Source organism: Bemisia tabaci, chromosome 1 (genome assembly GCF_918797505.1).
Source record: "Bemisia tabaci chromosome 1, PGI_BMITA_v3".
NCBI lineage: Eukaryota > Metazoa > Arthropoda > Insecta > Hemiptera > Aleyrodidae > Bemisia > Bemisia tabaci.
Window position 1 is genome coordinate 20,688,761 of NC_092793.1, and position 13,834 is coordinate 20,702,594.

At 38.4% G+C, this 13,834-nt stretch overlaps 1 protein-coding gene across 2 annotated transcripts in view; it reads left to right on the top strand.

Moving 5' to 3' along the window:
• Window positions 1–5,687, top strand: part of LOC109039826 (dipeptidase 1) — a 173,990-nt gene extending 168,303 nt beyond the window's left edge. For both annotated transcript variants that reach the window (XM_072297701.1, XM_019055495.2), the window contains one exon: window positions 476–5,687. In XM_072297701.1, coding sequence (XP_072153802.1) covers window positions 476–580 — 105 coding nt within the window. In that variant the 3' untranslated portion in view covers window positions 581–5,687. The remainder of the gene's footprint in view (window positions 1–475) is intronic.
• Window positions 5,688–13,834: the final 8,147 nt, after the last annotated feature.

A 13,834-nucleotide genomic window follows, 5' to 3' on the forward strand; every position in this document is an offset into this window, starting at 1 on the left:
CTAAAAAGCACTTTTCAAACTTTTCATTCCCGGTTTGTTTTTGTTTTTCCGATAATTTGGAGCTCATCGGCGATTTTTTGAAAAGTGGTCAATTTAAAACTTTGACCGGCTGTAACTTTTGAACGAAATAACCGATTTTAATTTTATTTGCGCCATTTTTCTTGTCTTTTTAAGTTCTTTTTAATCATGTCTAAAAAAATGGGGGTTGCCATTTGAATTTTTGAAGTTGCCCCCCCTGGGGCCCCCCCAGGGGGGTCCACCAGGAAAAGCCCCCCATCGAAAAATTTCCCCTTTTGGATGATGAAGAATGCCACAAACCGCGACCTTCTATCTTTTTTTGTTCAAAAGTTATACCCACTTTTCAGTTACTTTATGGACACCCGGTATGGACCCTTGTTTCAGAATCCTCAGTCTCACAGTCAATTTTTCTCCCTTGTTTTAGGTTCAGTTTCAAAGTAAGTTTTACATGTTTCAGGTTCGAGATGAATGGCAGCATGAAGCTCTTCCTGGAGAAGAACATTTGTTAGCATCGAAAGACTTAAAGGCCCCTCCACCCTCAGACTGCAACTACGGCTCGTGATACCCTCACCCTGTCTATAATTTCCCATCCACACATTTATTCCTTCTTTCATTGCCCACGAAGATAATTTATTGAAAGATGTTTCAACATTCGAATTTTCTTTAAGCAACTTCAAAGCCCGGCATTTTTTATGACTGATACGATGCCCATCTTAAAGTTCTCGGATCCTTTTTGGTAAAACAGTTGCAGTGCCTATCACGATGGCGGCGCCTGAATGAAACTATTTTCGCTGAACGGATGTTCGTGTTGCATACGCCTAAAAGAATGAAGGCACACTCACATCTTCGGAGAATTAGCGCAGTTTCAGGACATTTTGTCAACGATTTTTTGTCCGCGAACCTTTTTTGTCCAGTAGTTTACGCCCACACGTAAAATAAGCAACGCTGACTTGGTTCAAGCGTTATATTTTAGTCGGTATGTAAAATTATATTGACAATATGGAAATGAGAAATTGAGAGAGAAGGAGGTGGTGTTGTTATGGTTGCTCATTTTCTAAATGAAATGTTCTTGCTTTCTCCTTTTGAATCATCTTTTGAAATTGTCATTGGTAAATATTTGGTTTTATTTCCATCCTTAAAATATTCGATGTACAATATACCTTATATGTGTATAAGTACTTTTTTTATTTTTTTTTTAATTTTTTCTTTACGAAATTATTGCTTCATTGTGGGAACATTTATATTTTTAAAACGTGACAAATATTTGTAAACCCTTTTCCAAGCGACATTAATCTCAATGAGCCGCAGTTGTGCCGACAGAAACTGCAAAAATTAATAAAAGAGGGAGAAAAAACCAAGAAGCACGCAATCTTTAGTTTTAACCCATTTGTACATCGATCTTTTAGAGTTAAATACGTCAAATTTTGAGCGTTTGGTTGCGCTTACACCTCGCTGCAGCACAATAAAAGCACAAAATGTAAAAGAAAAAATTAAAGTGCTTTGGAAATCATTAAATTTGACACGGAACCACCAATATTTAGAAAACACACATTATATTATTATTCTCCTTTGATAAATTGATACATATTTTTTCCCATCAATTTAAATGAGAACAAGCAATGCAGAGTGTGCAAACATTTCAAAATCATGACTTAAAAAACGCTGACTATGCGAGTATAAATACTAAAGCCTAACAGAGCGGAGCGGCGTGCTGCCAGCGCGAGATGCTCACTGGCGCCTACAAACCTAAGTGGATACTTCACGCATTGCACAATGCTTGAAGTATCCACTTAGGTTTGTAGGCGCCAATGCGCGTTTTGCGCTGGCCGCCCGCCCGCCGCGCCGTGCGGCGGCGCCTGAAGCAACTATTTCACAACAGAGGTGTTGCACAGTGTTATACGAAATTGAACGTATTAAGAATGACACGCATCCTTTAAAAGTACAGATTTTTCCTCGCAAAATAAATCAAGATACTTATCGTACACTGGAAAAATCTAAGAGCCTTTAGCTGAGGCAAATATAGAGGTTCATCCGGTTCAGGTATAACAAGGTGGGAAAATCTTGAAAGATAATTAAGTCCTGTTACACCAAAGAGGTGTAGAGAGTTTTAGTAAATTTTGTCTCATGGAATTGGCGCACCCCCATTTTTACCAAAACTCTCAACTATATATTATTGTCCGTTGGACCAAACAGACAAAACAAAAAAACAAGCAAACCCTCATTCTTCCAAGACATTATATATTTTCATCCAAAAACGTCGTGAGCAATTGTCGTTTGTATTTACACGTGGGCCACTTAAATTTGGGTCTCAACTGGCACGTGGACCAAAACTCCCGTGCCGAAAAAAAGCGTGGACGTAAATTACTGGAAAAAACAGGTGCGCGGACAAAAAATCGTCGACGAAATGTCCTATAACCATTAGCGCGCACATCTTTTTGTGAGGACTGCCAAATTTACAAAACACTAAAACTGCTGCTGGGTCCCAAGAGTTTAAAATAATCAGAAAAACTACTGGAAGTGCGCGGAATCCAAATAAAATACCAAAGTACCAACCCTCCTCTTCTCATGTGAGGTATCTTCTATTTTGTCAAAAAGAATATTTTCTTAAAGAAACTCTTCCGTCATAAAATTCACCGAAATCGTTTAGCGTTCGATTTGACTTGAGCAGGTTACGTTAGCGGGAGGTGTAAATTAACGCAGACGATAGACGTTACTCTTTAATTCATGGGCTATATTTGGAAGGTCTCAACACGTCCAGCCTATCTTTCGTAAACTTTCAATGAGGTTGCATATATTACGGTTCTGAATTTCGCACCGTGTCCATGCAGTAGTCGATTACGTACATCAAGCGTCCACGCTAAATTAGTCTCCGCATTTTTAGAGTGCGATAGAGAATCAGTTGTTGTTAAAAGTGAATACAAAAATCAATATGTCGAATCTTTCGTCGTACCCCTTAAAGTGCGTAAACTAATTCTGCGTGGACTCTAGGTGGCTGCATCATACAGAAAAGAACAATAAGTAAATAGGGTAAATTCAATCAAAAATAGGTGCCTCTCTCTGTGTATCCCCACCACCTAAGTGTATCTAACGCAGTTTTCGTAACCAGGTCCAATTTTTTGTAAAAATAATCTCAATTTCCAGATGGACGTATTCAAATCAAAAGAAACTATACCCATTCTCGCATGAGTCCTGAGATTTATAAGAATACATGTTTAACAGGGCTCGCTCGTGCCACAAGAATATAGTTCCTTTTGATCTAAATGCGCCCAAATAAGCGTGCGCAAAAGCTAGTTTGTAGTCAGAGAGAGAAAAATCCATCATCACACCAGACGAATCGAAAGTTCACTTTGTTCAAAAACTTCAATGTTTACCACTGCCAATGTAATTTACCTGCTCAGTAGTATTTATTCATCTTTTCATGTAAATCAAATCTACTTATTGATCTCAAGTTGTATTTGAATATAGTATTACCTCTCATTAAGGGAGCCTCTTTGTAGTGCTAACGAGGCCAAACAGAGAATAAACATTAAAGCAAAATTAGCTGTCATGTTGAGTTGCTGAAACGGACATGTAACGGAAACGGAGAATGTAAATTTATTGTTGAAATTGTAAAACTCAATATACATTTTTCTCACATATACACCGCAGTTCTCTGTAATTCGGATGAAAAATGCACAGCGCCGGCGCACATGCGTGGCGAAAAAATATCAGAAATTTCCCCTCTCGGCTTGGAAAAAACCGTTTCGAGCTGATCTTACTTTATTTAAAAAAAAACGTAGGATCTCACAAATCTGGTGGTGATTTTTTTGTGTGATAGCTTCTGAAGCTTTTTCACAGCTCTCATTTAAAGTTACATTTATTTACCGTAGTTTTCCTCTCCTTACCGCCCTTCACAACAATGGTAAAACTAAGATCATTTTATTTCTTTAAAAATCCTTGCATGAATAGTCTTTTGGGATAGTGTTTGTAACCAAACATGAAAACAGGGGTTGCACAATGCTCTCATTTCCAGGAGAGCAAAAGAACGGGATTCACGTCGGCATTATCGTCCGAGTTTAGCTCCGGAATTTCTCTTTAACACTCTCGAGAATACTGAGTCAAATTTTCGAGTACAAATTTGCAGTATTTACTTAAAAAGAAATAAAAACAATTTGTATCAAATGAAAATGCTCAAAAACTGGCATCAGTGTGTTGGCAGAAACTTTCATTTGGTTCCACCCATCTGCCTAATAGATTGCTCAGATGCAATGGTGATTCTTGCAGGTCGGTAAAATTAGTTTTCCTCAATTTAAATCAAGTACCGATCATCTATGTAAGGCAATATTGTCTGCCACCAGGATATGATGATTACTTCACTTACATTTCAATAGATGAAATCCAGTCTCTCCACCTTCCGAATATCTAGCGCGGAGTCTATGGGTAGCAATTTTCCATTTCATGGATTTCCTGTTGGAAAAGGGAAAATATAGATTTTAAGAATTCTGACGTAGGTATTATCTATATGTAGACTGAGTAAACCACAAAACAACTGAGCACATGAGCACGTCTATAAAAGCACCTATTTATTTTTTCCAATAAATCAATGGCAGAAATAGGTACCGTCACTGAAGTAAGCCAAACAAGTTGATTTTTCTCTGTTGCCGTGCGATAATACTCTCAGCATTTTCATGTACACGAATTTCAAAATGATTTGAATTTCAAATTAGAAATGAAGGTGGCTAGCGTGGACATTCGACGGTAAGTTCGATAACGAAAATAACGAATTTAAGCAAAACACGGTCAAACTTTGCAGACGCTGTTGCTAACTTAAGAAATGAATTATTTTAAAAGCTTATGGCATTATTTAAAATGTAAATTATGACTTTAAATTTTGATCCAATGCTCTTGAGATTGAGAATAAATGATTTTTAATGGGTTTCAAAAATTTATGTTTTTTATGTCAATCTGATTTTCTCTATCAAACTGAAAAATTAAACCTCTAACGTACCTAAGTCCAAATTTCATCTGGGTTCATAAACTTTTTTGTGATTTTTCATGAAAAAGAGATTCACTTGTAAGTTTGCTCAAAAATTAACAAGAACCTCAGTTAAACTTTAAGGGACACTCAACAAAACTTGGAGAGCCCGATTTTTCCCCACATTTTTGTTTTTAATAGTTTTTGTGACTAATTTATCTTTCGAGTTCACCCCCCCCCCCCTCTCCTTGTGAATAAAACTAGATTTGAATTTTTTCTCTTTGAAGCAAACTATACCCAACAGAAAAAAGTTATTGTGCAAAGACAACTAAGAATGTGGGATTTAGAGGCAAAAAAAGAAGAGAAATGTTGTAAAAAATAGCAAAGACTCGTTGAAATAGGAAATAAATGTGCTGGCGGGGAAAATAATGGTCGTTTAATACTTCGACCAATTAAATATCATTGATTTAATTGTCTACTAATGATAAAATATATGTACTTTTGCATTAAATTCACCAAATGTGTATCCTTGTATCATTTTTAAAAGAATTAATTTACGTTACTCAAGTTTTAGCGTCCAAAATCAATGAAATTTCCTCTAATATGCACTAAGTTTGGTTTCATTAATACAGATCGACCTTAAATCTGTTACAAGTGTAATTTTCTACCTTACCATGATTTAATAAAACGATTTGGATATTGATGATTTTAAAAATTGGCCTTTTGTTTTACCTCACCACATTCCATAACCAAAGAAAATCCTACTGATATATTTAGCGTTCACGGCAGGGAGGAATGAAGACGCACCACATGAAGATAAGCAATTCTTTCTTGAAGAAAAAACGACCAGAAGGGAATAAAGATGTTGTTCAGAATACAGAGGTTTATCGCCACATGCTCTATTCAACAATGATAGTGGAAACAAACAATATCAATCCACACAAGTCAGTCATTGTCATTGCATGTCTTTTTGGAATCTATTTCCCGGCCCTCACTCGACCGCAGGGCCAGTGTCACGTAGTAATGGCTGCTCTCATTAGAAATGCATTGAAATTTAACAACGCTTCGAAATGAGCAGTAGGGTGCATTTATCTTGCCAGGGTTTTACTGTCATCGAACAGTTCAAATTAATGAATAAAAACAATTATTATATACAAATAAACGTGATTTAAAGGGAAGTAGGTGGGGAACACAAATTAACCATGATTTTTCTTTATGTTTAAAAGTTTCGCAAGTCTCTGGTGTCTGGTGTAAAATAGAGAGCTTAAAAAAATGAATGAAATTTCATTTTGGAATATTTCATGAAATTTCGCAATTCTGAATATTATGTCCGGTAGAATTGACGATCTGCTAAGGGACAATCGCAGGTAACGCACGGGGTAATGCAAGGTGGTTAAGGTTGAAATAGGTCATTAAATAAAAACGAAGGAAATTAATAGTCGGGAATGATGTCCCTGATTTTGTCCATGAAAAAAACAAGATGAAATGCCATTATATTTAAAATATTAGAAATTTTGAAGGTTGTAAGTGTCCGGTCCGTCACATATCGCCGAGTCACTATCCCCGAATTTTCAGAAAGGAGTACTTTTTGGGGTTAGATCAGTTATCATGGATTTTACGCAAAAATTTTCAGAATGGGATCTCTAGTCTGCACACACAGATTGAAAAATTGAAGTAAAATTTTGCTTTTCGAGCCAGACAATTTATTGGGAAGGTGTGTTCACTACTTGCAACAAGGTTCAGTGGTAGGGGTAGTGACTATTATTAGGACTCATCGAATCGTTCTCTAACTTCACTTTGAGAAAACTGTTACTAGTGGGATGGATTAATTAGTTGTGAGCAATACTTTGTTTTTTAACACAATGCTCGCAGTCCTAACCTATTCCGCTTATCGACGGTGCAGTAATATGCATCTCGTTGGCGATGCTTCGAAATCTCCACTAAGGTTTCATCTTAAAATTTTCACGGAATATTCTTCTCAGACGTATAGAGGAATAAATAGGGAGGGAACATTCTTTGTAAAGACGTTAATAACCTAGGATGCTGAATGTCTATAGATAAATTAACTGACTAACTGACACATGGGTAAACAAAGCCTTGTTTACCCATGTTTTATTTCCTTCCTTACTTATTCGTATGTTCGGGCTATGTTCCTGTGCTTTATCGTACAGAGGAAAAAGCAGGGAAGTTTTCAAAAATTATTTGTGTTTTTCATCAAAATAATTAACACAAAATAATTAACACAGCGCAACATCGTAAACTGAAGTACGCGTTTTGCATTTTCCTCGTCGATACGAATTTTTTCCAAAACTTCCCGTGCAGATGGACTTCTCTCGTTAAAACGGGTTATTTCTCAAAATATTTCCTGATTTTTCTTCATCCTATTCCGGACAGCCGCTGTTTGATGAGAACGTCATTGACGTCATCCAACGCGACCGCGCCTCTGGTGGTTTATATTGCCTTGATTTTATTAGTAATATACAAGGGCTGCGCAACAAATGCAAGTGAATTGGGTCAATTTTTTTATTTTTCTTCCAGGGGCGATATTGCTCCGTCAACATTCAACGTAAAAACTCTGCGTTGGGTCCTAACTAATTTTGGTTGTTTTGTACGTTTTTAAATTTGTAAAAACACTTTTTTTCGATGCGTGCTTCTAACGAGGTTGCCACTAACGTTTGAAGAAAGGTAAACAAACCAAGGGCAAATGCTGCTAACATTGAAAGCGCCTCATTCCAGTAGCACCATGTGCCGAGTTTGGAACCACATTTGGATACTATGCGTTCTTACGCGTATCAGTCAAACGGGTGAGCTATCCTTAGAATTTGTTTTCAATACATTTTCCACATTCTTCTCATTTCCTATTTCATTGTTTACACTGCACCGCTCAAAATTGAATTCTCACTCAAGAATCGCACCAACAGTTGGACCAGATTTGAATCTACTTTCATCATTCATTCGTCTTCAATGGAATGCATATGACCAACACTAAACTTGCTAAATTTTAGGATTTTCAATCAACGGTACATCGTACCCCATTTAAAATGAAATCTGATGGTACATCACCTGTAAAATTGAAAAATGTTGTTTCCTTTTTTTATGCAAGTAAAGTAGACCACACTATTGCAGTTTGGCGTTTGGAAGGTTAGATTTAATTCCCTTTTATTATTATGCCTGACTCACACGCTGAAAATTTGCTGAAGGGTCATTCCACGTCAACGCAACCAAGGTCGGAACCCGACCCCCTCCGATTTGGCTGAAAATTGGTATACGGGGTCTTTACATCATTCTAAGAAACTAATTTGAAGGGTTTTCCCATCCGACGCCCCGTTCGCGAGATATCGACCCCCAAAGATGGGGTGAATTTTAGTGATATTCAAAAACGCCCGTTTTAGCGATTCTCATTTTCTCGACTTCCCTCTCTTTGACTCTCCATAGCGAGACTCTGTATCAATCCATCATACTTTGAAAGAGTGTTTCTAGACCAATTTTTCATGTAGATTCTGAATATGCCATCAAAATTGAGCTAAAAATTATTTAAACGGCTGTAATTTAGAGTTTTTTAAAATTTACGATTTTTTCGCCATTCAATGTTCAAACTGAATTATCTAAAAAACAGTCTCTCCGATTTTCGATTTTTTTTTTATACTTCAAGCTTAGGATATATACTTTCGGTTGATATACTTTTTTCAATTGCCATCGGACGGTTAAGGGCCTAAAAAAATTCAAATAGGCCAAAAAAGGCTAAAAATTGGTAAAAAAGGACGATTTTTCACATGTTAATCCAAATATTTCGATAATGAACTCTTCAATTATCGATATTTTTTCCCACTTTACCCTCTAACATGTATAAAATCAGACTATCAACGCTTTCCATACATGCACCGATCGATTAACGGCCTGATGGAAACCGGAAACCGACCGAAAATCCTCGAAATTGACGCAAAAAGACGATTTTTCACACCGTAACCGATACATTCCATGGATTGTAACTGCAATTTCCAATTTTCTCGATCTATTTCAACCTTAAGGTGTATACTTTCGAGTAATAAACCCTTACTATAACGTGCATCGATGGGGCACGGATCCAAACGGAAGTGAAAACCGGCCGGAAATGCTAAAAAATGACGGGAAAAGGCGATTTATTGCATAGTCAGGGGAGCATGTGTTCGAAAATTACGTCCCGTTTGCACGTTTGTGATGCAAGTTTACTCTCTTCATTTTGGTCCCTAGAATGAGAAAATCTTTGGTGGACTCTCCAATTTTGATGCCAAGGCCCCAAAAACAAGATGGCGGCCAAAATGGACGCTGAAATTGAAATTTTGGTAAAACGGCACAAAACGTCAAGAGAGGTGTCGATTCTCATGTTTTTTGGATCGTAGATTCCAGAAAAATTGTCATCCAGACCCCTCGACCCACGGAAATGCCCAAAATCCAAGATGGCGGCCGATTTTGGCTCTTTAGCGGCTAAAACGTCAAATGCGGAGCAAAGAGAGGAGTAAACACACTAGATATCTGTTTTCGAGGTCACAGATTCCAAAAAAATAGGAGAAAAAAATATTTCATGCCAAATGGTGCTGATTTGGATCATGCAAAGGCCGAACTCGGCAGTCATTTTGATTAGTGTGTTCAGGAACACTCTAATCGAAATAATTTTCCGGGTCAGTTTCTATAATTAGCATTATTGGTTTTTTTTAAGGTACCCCTGCAGAATATGGGTAAATTTGTTCTCAAATACACAATAAAACTATTCCGATGAGTTTTGACCCACTAAATCTGAAAATTGCGTTTATTCTTCCGGATTACCCCTCAATTTTCCGGAAAACTAACCAGGATAATGACCATTATTTCGGGCGGAATCGGCTTTTCCAGAGAATGGAGATGTTGCACGAAAGAGGGATTTGCGATTTGACCATTGATTCTTATGTAAAAATTCGCGAGAAACACGATGGTGCCACTGGTTTTCTCTGAAATCATCTCCCAAGCTCAAAAAAAGCTCTCAAAGTGAGTCCAAAATGGAGGGGATATCCCATCCTACCCTGAGAGTCCATCTCTACATCAAAACAAACCCTCCATGCAAAGATAGGGAGCAAATACATTAGCAGGGTTGCCGTGTTTTCAGTTTTGGAGTCCCCAAATAAAGTGGTAGCCCTGTCAATGTATTTGCTCCCTAGAGTCCCTTTATACTGAGAATCAAGACAATGTGAATCCATTTCTGATTGTTTCCCGTATTTTAGGCCTCCACAGTGTCACAAACGGGAATAAAGATTACAGTTTCACCGATTGCAAAGATTATAATCTGGAATGGACCGGGAATTACGGGTTCGGCAAGGAACAAACGGAATGAGGGAAGGAACGAAGAAAGGAATTCGAGAATGGGCCGATCAAAGATTACGAAAAACGTTCAATTTCTGTAATCTTTATTCCCGTTTGTGACTCCATGAGGGGTGTTGTCTTGACTCTCAGTATAAAGGGACTCTATTGCTCCCTATCTTTGCATGGAGAGTTTGTTTTGATGTAGAGGTGGACTCTCAGGGTAGGGCGGGATATCCCCTCCATTTTGACCTAAACTTGAGAGCTTTTTTTGAGCTTGGGAGTTGCTTTCAGAGAAAACCAGTGGCACCATCGTGTTTTTCGCGAACTTTTACGTAAGAATCGACGGTCAAATCGCAAAACCCTCACAAATGCAACATCTCCATTGTAGGGTGATGGAAAAAAACGGAGGTTTCCGGATTCAGCCCCTCAAAATACGTAGGAATCACCTTATCTCATCGGGGAGACATGGTTGTAATTTTTTTGCTTGTTAAACAGTGCCATTGCCGGGGAGTACCTGATACTCCCAATTTCGATAATAATTAATATATTACACATACATACAAAGCCGCTTTTATAGCGATCTCTGGCGCTCTGCGACACCTTACCGCCTAAGCTCCCGATCCTCCTAAGGCCTTTCAGGGAGTTCACATACCCTCATTTTTCTAAAACCCTGTGTCGCCACCCTTTCACTGGGCATCCCCTTTGTCTCCTCCCAGGAGGAACCCAATCAAGCATCTTTTACGGCAGTCCTTCGTTCGTCATTCTATATTGACATCGCCAAACCAGTGAAGCTGTCTGATCATGCTGTCGAATACGATGTCATTTTCGACTCCCATAATCTGATGCACTCTTTCATTGCGGACCCGATCGCTTCTAAAAATTCCTACAGCGACCTCCTCCAGAAATCCATTTCCGTTGCTCTTAGCATCCCCTGTGTCCGTTCCTTCAGCTGCCAAACTTCACTGTCATATGTAAGAATACTTTGGTCTTCGCAATTGAAAATTTTCCTGTTGTTCTCTTTGGAAATCTACGGATCCCGGAGGATTCCATTGAATATTGCTGTAGCCTTCCTTGCTAAGATGTTTCTTTCCTTTATCCCTTTATCCGTTCTTCCATCCTGGGTCAACAGAACCCCCAAGGACCTATAGTGCGCCTTTGATCTGCTGCCCATCCTCCAACTCAATGCTATGTTGATCACCAATAGTTTTATTGCGTGAACATATTTACCTATATTACGGCTCTGCTCCGCATTTGACGTTTTAGCCGCTAAAGAGCCAAAATCGGCCGCCATCTTGGATTTTGGGCATTTCCGTGGGTCGAGGGGTCTGGATGACAATTTTTCTGGAATCTACGATCCAAAAAACATGAGAATCGACACCTCTCTTGACGTTTTGTGCCGTTTTACCAAAATTTCAATTTCAGCGTCCATTTTGGCCGCCATCTTGTTTTTGGGGCCTTGGCATCAAAATTGGAGAGTCCACCAAAGATTTTCTCATTCTAGGGACCAAAATGAAGAGAGTAAACTTGCATCACAAACGTGCAAACGGGACGTAATTTTCGAACACATGCTCCCCTGACTATGCAATAAATCGCCTTTTCCCGTCATTTTTTAGCATTTCCGGCCGGTTTTCACTTCCGTTTGGATCCGTGCCCCATCGATGCACGTTATAGTAAGGGTTTATTACTCGAAAGTATACACCTTAAGGTTGAAATAGATCGAGAAAATTGGAAATTGCAGTTACAATCCATGGAATGTATCGGTTACGGTGTGAAAAATCGTCTTTTTGCGTCAATTTCGAGGATTTTCGGTCGGTTTCCGGTTTCCATCAGGCCGTTAATCGATCGGTGCATGTATGGAAAGCGTTGATAGTCTGATTTTATACATGTTAGAGGGTAAAGTGGGAAAAAATATCGATAATTGAAGAGTTCATTATCGAAATATTTGGATTAACATGTGAAAAATCGTCCTTTTTTACCAATTTTTAGCCTTTTTTGGCCTATTTGAATTTTTTTAGGCCCTTAACCGTCCGATGGCAATTGAAAAAAGTATATCAACCGAAAGTATATATCCTAAGCTTGAAGTATAAAAAAAAAATCGAAAATCGGAGAGACTGTTTTTTAGATAATTCAGTTTGAACATTGAATGGCGAAAAAATCGTAAATTTTAAAAAACTCTAAATTACAGCCGTTTAAATAATTTTTAGCTCAATTTTGATGGCATATTCAGAATCTACATGAAAAATTGGTCTAGAAACACTCTTTCAAAGTATGATGGATTGATACAGAGTCTCGCTATGGAGAGTCAAAGAGAGGGAAGTCGAGAAAATGAGAATCGCTAAAACGGGCGTTTTTGAATATCACTAAAATTCACCCCATCTTTGGGGGTCGATATCTCGCGAACGGGGCGTCGGATGGGAAAACCCTTCAAATTAGTTTCTTAGAATGATGTAAAGACCCCGTATACCAATTTTCAGCCAAATCGGAGGGGGTCGGGTTCCGACCTTGGTTGCGTTGACGTGGAATGACCCTTCAGCAAATTTTCAGCGTGTGAGTCAGGCATAATAATAAAAGGGAATTAAATCTAACCTTCCAAACGCCAAACTGCAATAGTGTGGTCTACTTTACTTGCATAAAAAAAAGGAAACAACATTTTTCAATTTTACAGGTGATGTACCATCAGATTTCATTTTAAATGGGGTACGATGTACCGTTGATTGAAAATCCTAAAATTTAGCAAGTTTAGTGTTGGTCATATTCATTCCATTGAAGACGAATGAATGATGAAAGTAGATTCAAATCTGGTCCAACTGTTGGTGCGAGCCAAATCGGAGGGGGTCGGGTTCCGACCTTGGTTGCGTTGACGTGGAATGACCCTGAAGTTAAGCCAGAGGAGGTAGAGTCCCTTTATACCCAGAGTTAAGACAACTCGATTATCAGCTGACTGGCAGCCGGCCTTGGCTGGCCATGGAGGCCGAAACGAGTGCACCCAAACGAACGATATTGAGGGATAAGGATCCGGAATCCTGCGATGTCTGTCACACAAAAACAACAACATCAACAAATTGATCAATTAAAAAGAAAATGAGATTGGTTTGTGAATAATTTCTTAATCTATTTTCATTTTGGACCGATGGCAATAACAATTTACTCTTGATAAACCACAATTAGGTAATATTTTCATTATTCTTGTTGACATTCGAGGTACCGCCATCTTGGTGCACTCGTTTCGGCCTCCATGAGCGAGAACCAATCAGAATTGGATTTTTTTTTAGGCCACTTTCAGCCCAACCCTGGCCCAACCAAAAGTGAGTTGTCTTAACTCTGGGCATAAAGGGACTCTAAGAGGAGGGTGTGATTATCAATGAATGATAATGATCTTTACCTTCAGCTCCGTTCTAGCAAAAAGGAAACATTCATAAATAATTGTGTTTCCGTCTCCTTCATTCTTTCTCCCAATTGCGTCCGATCCATCTTCTTTTTTGGAATTTTAAATTACATGCAAGGATTACCTATGTACTAACGTAATCGTTATTGATCTGATTATGATGA